Here is an 18,212-nt window from a genome sequence, read left to right on the forward strand (position 1 = left end):
CTGCACTGTCCTGGGCAAATGCCAACTGGGGCAGCTGCATTCGGCCATCCCAAATTCCACGTGCCACCTCAATTGGCCACAGCCCTGTCAGCGCCTGCCCTGAGCTGATGTGCTGTGGCAGTGTGACTCACAGCAGCCCCGGGCACTGTGCCGGGTGGGCTGGGGTCGGGGCTGGGGCTGGGGCTGGGGCCAGTTCCCCCTTGGCCCCTCGGCTAGCCAGCGAGCAGAGCCAGGGTGAGCAAGGCAAAAGCATAGACCCTGCAGCAATAGGACCCTTGAGCAGGACAAGGGGGTGCACAGCCTATTTTAGGCACCAAATGTGGACACTTTGGTGAAGAGCAGGTCCCTGTGCAGCCAGTGGGGAGAGATAGGTGCTTTCTGCCACCCATGCATGTCCCTGGGTGAGTGCCGATAGGGATGGCTGCAGGGACCGGAGGTGTGTCGGTCAGGACGTGCCCCTCACCTCTGACCGAGGCTTTGGGTAGGTGTCTGCAACATTTTCCAGCCTTGCTACAAAGGGACCATCTCATCCTGGTGCTGCTGGCAAAGCTACAGCCTCCAGTCCCAAGCCCCCACTGATCCTGGGAGCAAACAGCCCCGCTGGGGAAGGAGTGAGTCCCGTAACTCTGCATCCTCATCATGGAGAGAAGGGTTATTTAGGGATCTGCCCAAGCCTAACTGAGTTTGCATAAAGCCAGTAACTGAGAACATCTCAGCAGGGTTAGAGATCTCCCTTCAGCAAAGGAACTCCTCGCCGGAGGCTAGGAGAGGATTATCTATGGGCTGGGAGTGAGTCGGGCATCCTGACAGCCTGGGAGCCATGAGAAATGACTCAACAGTGTCTCTTGGATCCCCGTGTCGCTGGAGGGCTGGATCTCCCCGCACTCTGCCCGGAGGGGTGACTGGGGACCAATCTATCTTGCCAGGAGCTGCTCGCGCTACCTCCTCGTGAAAGCCCAGCAGAGGCTGAGCCAAGCTGAGCAATCTGATGGGCTCAGTGTCCAATCATAATTCTTCTCGCTGTGATTTTTATTGGACTTTTTAAGCACCGTTTTGTCCAGGGAGCTTGAACCCTCCATATTTCATCCCTTACCCTCTGCAGGGAGCAGCAGGCAGCCCTGGGTCTCAGCATTGCTCAGCCCCCACCGCCACCCTGAAGCATCCTGCCAAAATTCATGGTGTTTTCTTGACAAATGCTTAAATTGGTGTGTCTGAGAGCCAGAGCTCCCATAGTATGGGATTGAAGGGGTTATAGAGATGGAGGAAGAAACTAGTGGGAGACTTTGGGTGCAGCTGGTTCTGGGAGAGATGCTGCTTTATTTCCTTTGCTCGTAGCTATGCAGGGCAGAAAGTGCCTTCCTCCCCAAAAGCTGAGTTAGCATCACCACCACTCTGAGTCAACGAGGGGTAAATGGCAAAAAAGCACAGGCCAAAGCTGGCCTTGGTACAAGGGGTGGAACAATGTCGACTTTGGCATGGGGGTCCTGCCTGGCTCTGCTTAGCTCTCAGAGTTCCGAATCAATTTGGGGAAAAAAGTGAATTGTTTAGATGAAATGCATTCATACTCTCCCATGCCAGGAGATTGGAGGATGAGGAGGGGATGCTTCACATTTTTGTGGCCAGGTGAGGAAAGCTCTTGCTACCACCCCATCCTTTTCTGGTCCCATTCAGAGATGCAGAAGGGGCCAAAGTGAAAGGGCGAAAAAAAAAAACCCAACAGTGGGGGGAAAAAGGTTTACAAACCTCCCAGTCAGTCATTGTCTTATCTGAATCGAATCCAGATTGGCTTGGAAATGATTATCTTAGGTGGATGATTTCAGCTAGTGGGCTTAAATAAAACCAGGTGATTGGATTGGTGCAACTTTGCATGGTTTTCCCCTGGAATTCAGCCTCTGCAGTTTCAAAACCAGATCTGGACTTTCCAAAAGTCATTTGGGCTCAAGGTGTTGCCTGGGCCCTTTTGTTCCTGGCTGGTGAGGAAGAGGCTGGATTTAAGTGCAGAAAAGGGAAAAAATCCCGTTCACAGTGATCCCTGGGGTTCCCTCAGATGTGCACAGACCAGAAGCAGCTTGGCTGCAGGTTGCAGCTTTCCCAGAGTGCAGAGGCAACCCAGCACAGAGATGGATGCATGCTGTGGTATGAGAGGATGATTAATACCTTCCGGAAGCAGCTCGGAGAAGGGAGATGGGCAGTCAGGTCCCTGATCTGGAACAATCTGGAATAGTCCTAAGGAAAAACAAACACACACACCCCCCCCAAAAAAAACCCCCCAAACCCAAATCCCACGAGCTGTCTGAGCCTTTCAAGACTGTTCCTGCTTCTGTGTCTCACTTAGAAAAAACACACGCAAATGTTATGGCTTCAGTCCGGGAAAATAGAAACTTTGTAGGAAATAGTAAAAAACATTCACTTGAAAACAATTGCTCCTCGGGGAAGAACTCTCCATCTTGCACAGCTGGGCAGTCCCCCGTGCCACCACAGTGCCAAGCCCCCACCGGCATGCCACGCATTGTCGGGAGCGTTTGGGACAAGCCACTGCCCCCATGCCACCCACTCATTCCTTGCGTACCATGTGTGTACCTGCATACTCATACCCCACGCTAACCTCCCCCTGCAACCTCCATGGGGCTCTCTGGACCCCTCACCACCCTGTACCCATGTCCCAGATTTGGGACCCTCTGATGCCTTCCCATCCCATCCCATGGCAGAGCTGGAGGCCCCGCATCCTTCTCAGGCTGCAGCTGGCTTTTCACTACTTACAGGCTTAGGCTTTGGGATGAAATTTCCAAATTTTAGCCAGAATCCTCCACCAAGAGCCAGGAATGGGGGAAATTGGCCTCTCTGATGAGTTGGTACTCCTGTTTCAGCATCATTTGCTGGTAGTCCAAGTAGTCCTGCCCTAAACAAGGGTTGTTTTTCTTTGTCTGAAGGTAAAACGCTTTAATTTTTGCCTGCCCATGTCCCTCGTGAATTGAGGTGTTGCAAGGCCACCCTCGGAGAGTCCCCTGCTCCCAGGTACATGCCATCACCCCTGGGGCAATCATGGGGGTGAGCAGCAGGAACAGGGCTCATCCCTCCCACAGCAGAAAGGCAAAATGCAGATTTCAGAGGGCAGCCACAGGTTCACAGCCATCTTTGTAGATGGACATGGAAGAAAAGGGGTCCCTCAGGTCTGCTGCCACTGCCACTTGCATCACCCCAGCAAAACCTCACCAGGCGCTGTTAGAAGATGAGTTAAATCACTTGCTCCCATTGCTAGTATGGGGGCTGTGCTTGAATTTCATGGCTCGGGCAGCCACCTCCTTAATTCCAGCCTCCCAGCCAGCTTGTACCCATGCATCCCCATGGGAACGTGGTCTTTTTGGCTCAACAGCTCCATTCCCAAGCAGAGGCTGTGGACCACTGTCCCCCCTGCTCATGGTCACATAAACACTGTGATCATCACTGCAGCAACAGCTTCAAGGGAAAAGTGACATTAGGAAAGGATTAAATGTGCCGTAGCTTGTTTTAATGAGCTGCAGCAGCTGGAAACAAGGAGTCAACACCATGTGAGCTGCCAGCTGCCTCCACAACATCTGTGTGGGGTGCGAGGCTTGCTTGGAAAATGACAGCGTGGGGATGGGCCACTGGCATTGCGCAGCATCTCCGGTCGGGATGGGACGTGAGGCCAAACTGCTGCTCCCCAACTCCTTCCCAAATGCTTATCTAAACCGCTGGACCAGCTCCATCCCAGGGTGAAGTCAGTGGCAAATCTCTCCCCGGTGTTGTACCCACAGGGGCAAATGCAATGGGTGCCGGCGGCTCGGCAAGAGAGGACCTGGCTCATCACTCTGTGCTTGGGCACTGGCATGTGAACACAGCTCTTGGGTGGGCTCTTGGAGAGCTGGAGGAAGCAAGTCCCACACCACGCTGAAGTTCACGTCTTCTCTCCTTGGGGCAGGGTTGCACCACGGTCATTGTGTTTGGATGGTGGCACTTGCCCATGGCATCTCACCGACACAGGCTCAGAGGCTGTGTCAGAGGGGCCGGGGAGATGTCCGTTGAACTCCATCTCTCCCTGCCTCCCATGGTCTTGGCCCCCCATGGGGTGACGGTTGGGTCGGAGTCTCCCCCTGTGCCTTGCCTTTGTCTCAGAGGTGGCCCCAAACCAACGCTGCCAACCTGTGTTGAACATTGCAACCCTCCCAAATCTCACATGGGCAGCCCCAAGCACAGTCACCTCAGCAGGTCCAGGTCCCTTCTCAGGCTGGGCTGGCTGGCTACGAGCCTCAGCTGCTGGGCACAGCACAGCCACCCAACCTCCTCCAGCCTCCTGCCAGCCCCTGGGGTTGCTGGTCCGTCCGGGTGCTGTGCTCCCCAGGGAGCTGCACTGCCATAGGCACCCTGGCCAGTGGAAGGAGGGATGCTCTCCACCGAGCAGAGGGACCACAGGCTCCTGTGGGAGGCTGATCCCTGGGGATATCTTTATCAGATGCAAATTGAAAAAAGAGACCAAAAAAACCAACTTACGTAGCACTTTGTAAATTTAACGCGAAAGGGACTATCAAAAGACATTGTGTTGACATGTATTGAGAAGGAAAAGCCTGAGGAGGTTTTGTCTCCAGACCAACAAAGGAAATCACAGTGTCTTAACTCTGCAGAATTGGAAGCAGTGTACTGGCTAGCCTTAGTTTTCTTCGGATTTGAAGTAGCAACATGTTTTCGTTATCACTGGGCACTGATATCCAATGAAAAGGAGGGGTTTTATGAGTGTGTGCACTCATGTTAATGCTCATACATCTGGAGGGATCAGCAGCACAAGGGACCAGCCGGACCTGGGTGCAGGGCTCAGCACCACTGCCTCCTGCCCAAAGGGTTCCCGGCTGCCGGCCGGGCTGGGGAGGAGCTGCCAGGCTGCAGGCACAGCCCATACCCGCTGAGTCTGGGTGAGGATGCTCCCAGATCTGGGGATGGGGTATGGCCAGGGTAGGACTTTGCACTGGTAGAGAAAAAAAATCACAGCTCTTCGCTCCAAGAAAGCACTAACAGTGAGCAGGAGTTCTGCAGAGAGCCGGGAGCATCCCACAGGCTAGGAATAAAGGTCTGCACAGCTGCCTGCAGTACAATCAGGAGGTGAAATCCTCATTTCAGTCACCCTGGTGTAAATCTGGGCTCAGTGTGGGGGTCTCCAGCTTTGTACCCATCCAAACGAGTAATTAATTCAGCCCTGCATGGGTATTCTCTCACTTGTCTCAGGCTGTAAGCAAGGTGATGGATTGACTGCTTGATTGATTGACTGATTGATCGGCCGCAGCATCCAGCTCCCTCCTGAAAAGAGGTTTCTCATGGTGAGCTGCAGTGAATGGCTGTGAGCACAATAGGGGTGAGGGGCTTCCAGTGAGGAAACTTCTGGTCACTTCAAAATATTTCAGAAAGTCTGTGAAAAAACCCCCACAAAACAAACCACCACAAAACTTCTGCTGAAATGCAGAAAAGCTTCACGCACAGCTCCATCATGCTCTTATAATCCCATTGCGGGGCTTTCTGCGTCCCCACATTCCTTCATCCCTGCATCCCTCCACCCACAAATCCCTCCATTCCTCCATCCCCACATCTCTGCAACTCTGCATCCCTCCATCCCCACCTCCGTCCATTCCTCCATCCCTGCATCCCTCCATCCCCACATCCCCAGCTCTGGGACACTGCCACCTCAGGGACCATCCTTCTGACATTCAGGGGACCTGGATGCCCACAAGTCCTGGGCACCATAGCCAAGCCACGAGCTTCAGAGCAAGGACTTGCAAGCCCATCATCACTGGGCATCCATCTAAAAAAAAAAAAAAAAAAAAAAATTCTGAAGTAAAATGAACTGATTCTCTCCCCATTCTGGGACATTTCCAGATGCTGATTCCCCTTGGTGAAACAAAGCACTTGTCCCCAGCGCCAGCTCTCTGTTGCCATGTTTTCCCCAGAGCAGAAAGTCTGATTTGCCCTGGTTCTGGTTATGTCCTGCCCTCGCGTCCCGCACAGCACCCACTCAGCCAGGGAGCTGCTGTCAGGCCGGGAATTTATAGGGTGGCCAACACTCCCGAAGACAGATGGTTTCCTATTAATGTATTTAATCATGTCGACTGCGGCTCTCGGCAGGGCTGCGTCCCTGGGGGCACTGGGAGCGGCAGCCCTGGAGTTCATCAGCGGTCAGCGGCTGGGGACACGTTTGCAGCGGGGAAGTGCCGGGTGGGGATGAAGCACTGTCAGGGCCGGCACCCCACGTCCCCCATGTATCCTGGGGTTCAGCACTGGGTTTGCTCCTGCAGGGAGGTGGTAGGAAACGTGCTGCTGGCTGCTCCCAGGAGAGGGGCGAGGTGGGTGCAGAGGCAGGGCTGGATGAGCCACGAAGCTCCTGTGTTTGTGTGGTGTTTTCCAGTGCGTTAGTGTCTGGCACAGCTGGGCTCTCCCCGGTGCGTCTACTCGCTCCCTTTATATCTGGGAAAAAATTGGGATGCTGATGAGGCCACAGCTGCTATGGGCACCCATGGCCCAAAACGCCAAAAATTGCTCAGGATCATTCCGTCCCATCCCAAAACTGGCAGCAGACAGCTAAAGAAGCAGGGAGCAAACTCACTCTGACCCACAGCAGGGCTCAGATGGTGTCTGGGGGTGGTTTCCCCCTCTGAAAGCAGCAGCCAGGGTCCCAGGGCCAGACCAAACAGGCAGGGCTACGCATGTGCCCTGGCAGCATCCGAACCATGCCCAGACCCAGCTGCCGGTGTGCTGCATCAGGCCACAGCTTCAAACGAGGTGGCCGACCATGACCGGCCCTGGCAAGGGCTGCTCCCCAGAGGTGGTGGGCAGCCCCGGCCGCATCCTGCAGGGTGCTGGTGGTCCCACCGGAGGTGTCGGTGCCAGCCAAACCACCCCCCCCAGCCATGCTGGATGCTGTGGAGGTGGGAAAGGGGCTGCAGGCTCCTGCGAAGTGCCCGCCACCCGCTCCAGGCGAGGGGCTTTAATCTAATTACATGCTTTATTTGCGCCAATTTGTTTTTCAATCAATCTTGTTCAGCCAGAAGAAAGGAGGCTACTGTGGACTCATTTGCACCTTCTTGTTCCAAGGGAGAGGTTAACGGCAGTTATCCTCCCTGGAGATGCCTGCGGGTCCGCAGACCTGGCTCTCCCTTCGCAGGGGGCTGCCTGGCCCGGCGCACAGCCCGGCTTTAGCCATCTTTTCCCTCAGCACCACGCAACAAGTCCCCAGTTCAGGCACAGAGCAGCCTGGTCGCTGCCTGAGGATGTCTCTGAAACACACGGTCTCGTGAGGATCCTCTGCAGCCGGAGAGCTGCCGGTGGCCCAGGCCGTGGCGTGCAACTTGGGGGGCAGGCAGGGCTGCAGGGGGGGGTCAGGAGACTCCTGCCAGGTGGTCCCAGGGAGCCCCGGTGCTGTCCTGCAAGAAAGACTTTATGTTTCTAGTGCCGGGGGTTTCAATAGGGTCCCAGGGAAATGGTAGGGTCTACAAATCACCAAAAAAAGTGGAAACACCACCACACTTTCCCTGCCCAGACAGGGCTGGTGCAGCTGGCTGGTGCAGCAGCTGTGCTCCTCGCAGGCAGGGCTGGCCTCAGCACCCCACACACACATGTGCTGGTGCAAAGTGTTCCTGAGCCCGCTTTGGAGACCAGAAGAGGGTCCACTGCCTGAGCAGGTGCCTCTGCCTTTACACATAGCACAGACTGGCCACAGACCCTCTCTGGGGCTGGGCTTCAGCTTATGGAACAAATCCCCACCAGCTCCTTTTCCCGGGGCACGCTGTGGGGACTGCTGCTCTGAGGCCAACAGCTTAGGAGGTGACCGAGGACAGACAACAAAGTCACACAGCCACATGGTTAAATGCAACCCCATGCCAGAGGCTCGCTTTGTACCAGGACTTTGCACAGAGACTCTGAGAACAGACTCAGGCCCTCAGGATCCCCATCCACATGCTAAGGAAGGGACTGTTTCAAGCCTGGGGACCATTTTGCACATCACATAACGTGCATGACTTGAGCAGCCCAGTCCCAGCTCACCCCAGGTCCAAGGCTTGCAAATTATGTGCCTCTTCATACCAGCTCCCGGCCACGCTCAAGAGATGGCCAAGGCCACCCAGCCAGAGGCACCAGCTGTCCTGCAGCTGGCCACAAAATGAAGAGCACTAATTTGCACATTATATTTGCAAAGGGCATCATGCATGATAGCTGGGTCATTGCCAGGCGTGGGGAAGAAGAGCCAATTTAGCTGTAACAGACTCCCCTGCTCTGTTCAGTGGCCAGGCCAGGGAAGGGGGGCTTGCTGAGGGTGCAGCAGAGCACAGGAGAAGCGATCCCACTGCTAAAGTGAATGACCTGGGAGGGACTGCCTGCCTTAAGTTTGCTTTTATACTGAAGAGGCCTGCTCCAAGACCAAGAGTCCCACTGGTGTCCAGCCCAAATTAAATTACAGCATTGATCCTTCACAGTCAATGTGCACCCTGCAAGCCAGATACTTTGCAGCTCCTGCCGCTCATCCCACAGCCCATCCACGCTCCCTGTGCAAGGAGAGGGCTACTCCAGAGCATCCCCTTCCTCAGGACACACAGTCAGCAAAGGCCAGGAGCTAGAAGCTTGGAGCAAGCATGTTTGGCCAGCAGAGCTGGCACTCTCCAAAATGACTCTAACAGTCAGTCACTGAGACCAATGGAGGACATGTTAAAATAATTCTTCGGGATGGAAGCAAGGGGCAGCTTCAGTGCTGTTGGAAGCAAAACAGGATTTCATGGTCATCTGGGGAAGTGTCTGGAAGTCCAAGAGCCAAAGGTATCTCTGCCATAACTGCTGCGGGCCAACCCTGGCATGGGGTCATCATCTCCTGTCCTGGTGCTAGGCAGTGGTAAATTGCATATTATCCCATGTTACCTGGGAGCATGGCTTCCAATTGCCTTTAGGATGTTCCAAGATGGCTTACAGAACTGTTTTCATGCCAAGTTTGGGCACATCAAGCACCCAGCCAAGCCCATGCTCAACCACAGAGCAGACACCCATTGTTTCTGCCCCTGCCCTCCCCAAAGGCTGCCTCCCCCCATGCACACCCCTTCCGCTCCATGTGCTTTTCCTCCATGCTCCCAGCCACAAGCTGAAGATGCTGGGTGGCTGCCTGTAAAGGGGCTGGAGACTTATTTCCACAGCCTGAACAGTTTGGAGGAGTGCTCAGTCCTGTGGGGATGGGGCAGCATGAAGCTCTGCAGACCCATGGAGTTGTAGGCTGTTGTACACATTGTCCTGTACATCCCACAGGCTGTAGCAGATTCGGAACACCTGGAATAGTTCTGTGGTTGTTGGATGGGCTCAGGGAACATCTTGATGCAGACAGCACCCACATCAGGGCTTGAAAGCACTGTTGGCTCAACTGTGAGGTCTGGGCATGGACTGCAGCCAAGAGCTGGATTCCCCAACTCCCGGTGAAGAGAGGGTTTGCTTGGGTCCATCTTCAGCATCGTTGCAATACTAAGCTCACAAAAATGCAGCAGCAAGACATTCACCTTCCTCCCCATGGGTACTCATGCTGGTTTTGCAGCACCGAGCCAAAAGCCACATCCCTTAAGTGGGGGCAGAGCCCTCCCTGCAATTTCAGGAGCTGTTAGAAAGCCAGATGGAGCAGCAATGCGAGTGCTGGAGCACAGGTTTGGAGATGCCTGCAGAGGAGAGGTTTAGCTGTTCTGCACAAGAGCTGGCATTTCCAAGCACAGATTTGCCCAGAGCCTGTGGGGACCTGCATGCTGCCATGTTCCCCCACAATCACTGCTGCTCAGTCCCACAGCCCCATCGCAAGGGGCAGCTCGTGCACCAGCTCCATGAAGGGATGCTGCAGCCCACCAGCAGCACTCGATGGAGGACTTCTGACCAGTAATGCTGGGGAAGAAGAGAAAAAGGAAAGATGGTGAAAGCTGTTCATCACCATGGTCTCCTTGCATTAGAGCAAAACCAGCCCTATTGATCTGAACTGGTCAGCTCTGGGGATATCCGAGACCCCAAGCAGACCCCCACTCCCATTTTCTCAGTCCCGCTCTCTCCGGTGATGGGCTTACAGATTTAGGATTTGCCATTTGGACCTGCACCTTCACTTTGCAGCTCAGTCTGGTTGCACATCCCACCCAGTGCAAACAGGAGATGGGGACACCCAGGCCCCCACCTGCAGAGCCCCAGCAAGAAGCGTGACCCCCAGGAGCGCAGAGAGAAAGCGGGCAAGCACCCTTCAACCCCCTGAAATGCTGAGGCCAAACTGTCAAGGCTGGGTCTCCCCTTCTAAGCCATGACACCTCCATGTTGGATCTCAGCCCGCAAAGGTATTTAGGGCCCTACCTAGGGGAAATCAATAGGAATTTAGCTGCATAAATTGGGATTAGAAATCTGAATCCCCTTGGGGATCTAAGCCTTATATCTGCATTTCGAGTTAGGTACCCAGGCCAAGAAATGTGGCTTTAATCGTTCTATCATGTCAGAATCAAGGGGCCTTTAATTTCCGTTACCGACATGTGGCTTTTGCAGAGGCTTAAAGCTCATTTCGGAACTGCAAGCGCAGCAAGACGCCGTCTCGTGTAGCGTCTTCTCGGGAACGTCGCTCAGCACCCTGAGCTCTGGCTGCTGGCACCTTCGTCCTGCCCAGCCCCAAAAGCATCAGCACTCTGGCGGCACTGGGGTACATTAGCAAAGGGTGGGGTGACCAGGGCCCCAGCTTCCCACTGCTTTCAGTCTCATGCCAGCAGCCCCAGCCCTGCTCAAACAACCCCCCAATATGAAGAAATTAAAAAAAAAATAATTTAAAATGCAACTTTTGCGAAAAAAAAAAATTAAGCAAAACAAAGAAGGTGTTTAGCTGTGAAAACTCTTTGCTCAGCCAGAGAATTAGTTATATCAAGGGGATGGGCTGAGCTGCAAAGCTGCTGAATGCTATGCTGACACATTTTACTAAGCTGCGATGGACACGAAACAGCCGCCCACCACCTGCTCCCAGCCCTCTGCGAACAAGTAGCGCCAACTGCCTCTTCCCAGATCCCCTCCTGCTCTGTTTATCCGGGAAACGCAGAAAGTTTGTGCTTTCCCGCAGGGAAGCAGCCGGTCGCTCCTAGCCCGGGGGACCTGGCAGGGAGGTGTAGGACGTCCCCCCTGCGGGTCGTGGCATGTTAGGATGCGGTGATGAAAAAAAAAAAAAAGCACTACGGTCTGGTTGTACTTTGGGTTTGAATCTCTGAAATGGGGATTTGCACTGAAATATTTGTGCAGCTGAGCAAACTCGAAGAGGAAAGTGCTGGGAGCAGGGGGAGGAGGGTGTTCGGATATCACCACTCGATTTCTCCCGCACCATGGTGCTGTAGCCAGGGGTGTTTGAGTCCTTCAGAAGGGGGATGGCCAGGGCAAATGCAGGCTAGGAGGGACACGGAGAGGTTTCAGGGTCTGTTGAGGGCAGGCAAGCCCTGCCCGGGACCAGGCAGGCTAAGAGCCTGGGAGGAGGAGCAGGGCAGGACAGCACCAAGGTGAGGACTAACCCTTGTTCTGCACCCCCATGTGCAGGGGACATCTGTGTACAACACGACAGGGCAAAGAGCTGGGGCTGACCCCATCCCCAGTCCTGTAGGGCAGAGCCAAGTACCCCATCATGCCTGTAGGACCTGGGTGGACAGGACCTGGACACTTACCAGCCCATGCTTCAGGTACGAGGTTGTTTCTCATCCCAGAGGGGACTTCACTTCTTCAGGCAGCCTCCTTTTATTCTCAGCCTGGCCTTTTGGTTGGACTCTGGCATCACCTTCCAAGGGCAGGTTACCCCAGGCTGATCCTCTGTCACCTCACGGAGATGGGGAAGAGGGACCTGCAGGACAGGGAGCCTCTCATGCAGCCAGGACAAGCAACACATGCCTTGGGACTCTGTAGATTTGTAACATCTCCTGTACATACGCACAAGTCACTGAAACAGCATTTAGAGCACTCAGGCTCCAAATCAATCCTCTCCTCCCATTTCAGCCTGCTGCCCCTTCCTCCCATCCCTTCCCCAGCCTTTGAGCTTGGCTCTGCTATCACCTTCCATCAGGGGACTGGCAGCTCAGCAAACCTTCCCCCAGAGCCTAAACTGCTGAAACGTCACTTCATAGACGAGAGCAGCATCTTTCCCAGGCATAAGGCAGCATTAAAATAATATCCTATAGTATCCCCTCCACACACTTTCCCTAAGCAAGCAGTGATCTTGCAGCATCACCCCACATATGTAGCACTACTTACCAGCAAATACAAACTCAATGCTTTGCTCTGAAAAATTTCATTTGCCCTCCCAAAGAGGCCCCAGAGGACCTCCAAGTTACCCAGGAGGCAGGAGAGGTCTCCACGTAGGAGACAAAGAAAATGAACTAGGGCAAATCCCCCACCCATATACATCGGCCCTGGCATCTAGTGATTTACACTGATTTACACCAGCTGGCTCTGGCCACATCAAATTCAATTTAAACCAGCTGAGGCTCTGGCACAGCCTGTGGGGTTGGGAGAAAAAGCAAAAGAAAGGGAAGGCAGAACAAGCATTGTGTTAGTAAAAGTATTGTCAGACCTGGGCTGTAGCTGGGTTTCTTGAGCTGCTAACCTGGTCCTAGGTACACACCCTGGGAGCAAGCAGAAACTGTGGGGATGGGGTGCTGTTCTGTAGGGCTTGGGGGGCAGCTGGGTGGTGCCTCATTACCCACCAGCCTCCCTGGCTGGGAAACAGTGCTGGGATGGGTTTCTGGCAGGTCTGTAATCTCAGGCAGAGTGGAAATGTTATGGCAGTAGTGAAAGGATTGGGAAGCTCAGCTATGATTGGGGATGTTTCTGTGGGGAGAGGTTGCTGAAGTGAGTTGGGGTTTCTCTTGTGAGTGGTCTGGACTGAAGTCCAGAGCAATGGTTTCTATCTGATTGCTATTTCTTGGGGCTGGATCCCAGAAGCAGTGCTGTGGGGCTGGAAGAGTTTCTGCTCTCAGTGGGCTCTGCCAGCCTGGCTGGTGGTAGACCCCTTTGTAGATCCTGGGACTGAGCCATGGGGTATGCAGGTGGGAGCTGCTGTCCACCCCTGCCCATCACTAGTGCTCAGAGCCAGCTGCTTGCCAGCATCTGTTTGACTTAGATTTGGCCAGGAGAGGGGAGATCTGCAGCCAGAGCTCCCAAGTGTTGTCCCTGCTCAGTTGCTTGCTCCCTGCCTGCCCTTGGGTCAGCCTCTTCTGCAGATCAGCTACTGCATAGGGGCTGAGACGTAACAGCAGTGAAAAATATCTATAGAGCTCCAGGATTTTTGTGCCAGAGAACCATCATCAAGTTTATCATAACCACATTAGTGTCCAGAAAACATCAGCAATCTGCAGTTGAGCAGAATCATGCCAGCTGCCTGGCGAAGCAGTGTAATGGCTTGTCTCTTGTCAGTCCCCTGCCCCACTGAGAAGGGGAGGGAAAGCATCCCTGGGCTGTTAGGTTGCTGCATGCACATTTATTTCCCTTATAGACTTTTCCTTCAATGTTCATGGCCAGGAACATCTTACCAGTGAGTTGGATCAGGAATATTTCTGTTCCCTGGGCTCAGTGACACCAGGCAGCCACATCCCTCTGCATGGTGGCATCCTGCCACATAGGCATGGCTGGGACTTTGCTAGCGAATCTCCATCATCTGACCTACAGTTTTCATGCAATATCCACTCTTTTCTCAGTGCATTTCAAGTTTTACTTGATGTTCGTGTTAGATGAGAAAAGCAAAGGGGAGGTATGGGCTGCTGGAACCCCTCAGCTCCTGGTTTTCTAAGGCTGGGTTGTAGCTGGGCAGAGATCTCAGCTGGGACTCTTGGAGTAGGAAGGTGCCCCACTTCATATCATAGTTTTTGCCTTTGGCACTGGCTAGGTCATACTGAAAGAGCGTGAAGCCATGTATTACTGTGGGTGCTCTCCAGAGGAATGGGAGCAGCAGGCAGCAATGGGGCAGGAGAATGGTGCTGAGATGAGGTGACTCTGCCTGGCCATGTTGAGAGGGGCTGGGGCACGCATGGAACAGAGGTGTTGGCACTGAGGTGGTATCTGATGATGTTGGGATGTGTGGGTGTTCAGCCCTCTGGGTTTCCTTCTCTTGTTGGTTCCTCTTCTGAAGCTGAAAAACAAGCTGCTGCTTGGCTTAGGCTGGGTTTGGCTCTGCTGCCAATGGGGAGGGTTGGATTTGGGGTCCATGAGACCTCCTGGAGCATGTCCTCTGCGCCTGAGGAAGTTTGCCATGTTTCTGAACCCACCTCCCGTTCCAGGGACACCTCCTGTACTGAGGTTGGTGAGCTGAGAGAGGGCAGGGCACCCAGTGCACTTTGTCTGCAGACTTTGGTGCCCTCCTTGCCCAGGCTCTGAGCAGCCACCACTGGAGACCACCTCCTCCAGCACAGCCCTGTCCCAAAGCTGACTTCATACCACGGCCCCTGTGTATGCAGCAGAGCTGCAAACAAACAGAGCTATCGCCAGGAAATGCTGCAGCTGCTATAGCTGTGCAGCCACCTCCCAACTTTGTGCCTCAGTTTCCCCTCCCAGCCTGCTTAGTCTCAGCTTCTCTAGGAAAGAACTGCTTCTTGCAAGGGCTCTTTCAGTACATAAGAAATGGGACCTCAAGCCCTGGTGAAGCTGTGGCACATGCCACCCTGGTGTGTGACACAGCTGTGCTAGAGGGAGATGCTGCACAGCTTCTCCCCAGGGTTTCAGGTTATGGTCCACTGGAGAGCAGGGTGTTGCATGGGCAAGTGTGGTTCTGGTCTGGCACTGCCCATGTGGCCTGGGGCAGGATATGGGCACCCCGTATCTGATGGCCATGGGGTGCCAGTAGCGTCCCCCACCTTCCCAGCATCCCACACCGCTCGCAGAGCCCTGGGGCCCCACTGCGGCATTTCAGCAGATTTTCACACCTGGTCTCCAATGGTGGCTGCAGAGGAACGGTGGGCAGTTGGGAGAGAGGGACATGTCCAAAGACTATCGCTGTGCCAAGGCCTCCTGCTCCAGCCAGATGTGTCCCATTTTCCCTAAAATATGGTGTTTCTGTGGTGCTGTGGGCCTCTCTCTAGCACCCATAGGTGTTGAGGAGACGTGGGATGTGCATGGACAGCATGTCCACGAGCCAGCCCCAATCCTGGTAGCTGGCCCGGCCATGGTGCCACTGGGATGTTCCCAGCAGCGGGAACAGCGGTTCCCAGACCGCACGATACCATCCGACCGCGTGATGCCATCCGGCTGCATTCCGCAGGGGAGCGGATCCCCGGGGAGCAGCAGCTACCGGAGCAGGGCTCGGCATCCCCGCAGCCGCCCGGGACCGTGGCCCGGCACCAGCCCCGGCAGCGCTGCCAGGCTGCCGTGCCGGCGCTGCCAGGCTGCGGTGCCAGCGCTCCCGCCTGCCCGCCGCGCCGGCCGCTGCGCCGCCCGAGCGAAGCCAGCGTGTCCCAGCAGTGGGGGCCCATTAGAAATGAAATGTTCCTACTGGGGTATTTTATTTGCACACTTCAGTAGAGTGGACACCAAAAGGCTTTGCTAATGCTTCATGGGCTGCTAATTTCCTCTCTGACCCGCATTGTCGCAGGGTGACCCCAGCCCGAATCTCTCGGCAATGAATGCCAAAGGCTGACACTGGCCCGGGTTAGGGGTGACAATGGGGCCTCTGTGGGCTCCGGGCAGGCTCCAGTTGGGAGCTGGAGAACAGGGGGAATTTGTGTGGCTCTCAAAAGCTCTGGGTGGCACAATAAGGGAGGCCCCTGGGGTCTCCCAGGAAGACAGAGGCGGCCCAGGGAAGCTGGGCTGGGGGAGGCGGGCGGGAGGATGGTTTCCTTTGTGAAAAGCTTTCTTTAGAAAGGAAGGTTTTTCTGAATGCCCCCTTAGACGACCCAATCGGGGCCTGGCAGATGGATATCACAGGCACGCTGCTTATTCATGGCAGGCTGCAGCTTTGAGCCGTCCCCCCCCTTCCCCCAGCCTTTTATTCATTTTAAGGCTAATTTGTTTTGTTAATGTTTTCTTGCCCTCCCCCTCTCTCCTGTGCAGATTGTGACTCATACTGCAAAGCTTCCAAGGGGAAACTGAAGATCAACATGAAGAAGTACTGTAAGAAAGACTATGGTGAGTCGCCCCTCTCAGCCGCTGCTTCCCAGGGACGAGCGAGCAGTCGCAAAGGGATGCAGAGCAGGAGCATCTCCCTCCCGGGGTGTCCCCAGGCCCACCCAGCCCAGGGGCAGGTTGCCAGCTGGGTCTCAACCACAGTCGGGACCAGACAGCCCGGCTCTTCGTCGTGGCACAGCTGCCTGTGCTGGGATGTGTGCAATTTGGGGTATGGTTTTTGCAGTGTTTGGAGAGGAAGCCCTGCGTAGCGATGCTTGGTGGAGCAGCGATGCAATGTGTTACTTGGAAAATATGGGTCCTGCTGCAGATGCTTGAGACAACCCCCAAATCAGGGTCCATAGTGGCCTCGTCCCACAGTGTCTTCTGGGTTACGATGTCACCACGTTCTTTCTCTTCTCACTGTGCTGTTACATGCAGCAGCTTTTAAAAATTGTGCTTTGCTGTGAGGACAAGCAGTAGATGGTTCCTCATCATCTGGATCCATCCCCCCTGTAATTCCCAGGCAAGTTCAGAGGGTGGTGCAGCTCTGGGACAAGCCAGGGAGGCTGTGGGATCCCCATCCTTGCTGGTACTCGAGGGCCTGAGCATCCTTCTGCAGCTCCGGCTTGGAGCAGACACATCCCGAGCTCCCATCCCACCTCTCTGCTCCTGGGATTATTTTTAATGTGGCTCCATTCCCAACATGGTCACCAGTGGATTCATGCAGGAGGTGTCCAGGGTGACCCCAGGAGGGGATTTTTCTTCAGGCCACACCAAGAAACCCTTGAAGCCCTCCCTGGGGCTCAGCAGCCTCTCTCCACCCTGGCTCGGCCATTGCCTGCTGGCACTGAGCCGCTCGGGCACAGGCAGGCGGGGAGGGATGGCTCCGCTTCGGTCCTGCCTGCCCAGAGGCTCTCCCTCCTTCGCCAGCCAAGCCAATGCTGTTGGGATGAGCCAAGCATCAGGAATGGGACCCACCTTGAAAAATCCCATAGAGCTGGTTAAATACACGCGCTCTGTGCTGGGGGATGTTTAGAAATGCTGCTAAACATACGTAGGGGCTGGAAATTATCTCACCTCCCCATAGACTGTAGTGGAGGGAAGCGAAGTGTCTGCAGGAGGGACCGAACATGAGTGTTTGGGTTTGACCCAGGGATGAGGAGCGGGCTATGCGTGGGTGAGCCTGGCTTTGAGCTGAGCCTTCAAACGTGTGAGCAGCCAGGGAATTATGAGGTGCTGTGGGACAGGGTTTAGCATCCGCTGGGACTGCAGCTGCCCTGGGGTCTGCCAGCCCTTCCCCTCCACAGTAGAGGAATACATAAAATATATACATATATGTGCATATGCATGCATATGTATGTATCTCTGTGTGTGTTTACATATATGTGTATATATATATATTTTTGCCAAACTACCAAGGAAAAAAACTCCCATCCCATTTGCATCAAAGCAGCCAGGAGTAGAGATACCTCCTCCCTCCTTCGAACACGCTCACCACAGCAGCTCAGCATGTCTGGGAAGTGTTGGCGAGAGCCGAACGAACTCCCGTTTAACAGCTCATCCCTGGACAAGGTGCTTCTTGGCAGGGTCGGCCGAGGGATGCTCCATGCTGGCTTCGGGCTCTGGCACCTCCCCACGAACTAAGGGGAAAGAAGACAGCTTGCAGGCAAATGTTTTATTTGCATTCCCATTTATTCTTCCATTACCCATGTGGCAAAATGGATGTGGAGATCATCCCTTGGCAAGAATGAGCTGCCAGGGCCAGGGCACGCTTGTGGTCCCCATCCAGCAAGGCCATGCTGAGGTCTGGCCATGCTTGGAGGAGCTGCTGGAGGTTCATCAGATGTTGGAAAAGTCCAAAGAATGCCTTTTCCCTTAGAGAAAAGGGTTTAATTGCATGTGAGAAAGTCACTGCTAGAACATGAGGTTATTAAAGATGGGTGTGGGGCTGAGCACCAGACTATTAAAGCCATGGGGTTTCTCGTGGGTGGATTCTCTGTTGGCTAATAAGGTACAAACGTATTTCCTGTACATAGCACATGCATCCCTTCATTTTCCCACCTGGCTTCTCCAGCATCTCCTAAGGGCTGAGCTCACACTGGAGCATTTGC

At 54.6% G+C, this 18,212-nt stretch overlaps 1 protein-coding gene across 1 annotated transcript in view; it reads left to right on the forward strand.

The window, feature by feature from the left end:
• NTN1 (netrin 1) overlaps positions 1-18,212 on the forward strand; it is a 108,312-nt gene that overhangs the window by 78,731 nt on the left and 11,369 nt on the right. The window contains exon 5 of the mRNA XM_069798887.1: positions 16,048-16,122. Within this exon, the coding sequence (XP_069654988.1) occupies positions 16,048-16,122 (75 nt within the window). The remainder of the gene's footprint in view (positions 1-16,047; positions 16,123-18,212) is intronic.

Source organism: Haliaeetus albicilla, chromosome 12, assembly GCF_947461875.1.
Source record: "Haliaeetus albicilla chromosome 12, bHalAlb1.1, whole genome shotgun sequence".
Taxonomy (NCBI): domain Eukaryota; kingdom Metazoa; phylum Chordata; class Aves; order Accipitriformes; family Accipitridae; genus Haliaeetus; species Haliaeetus albicilla.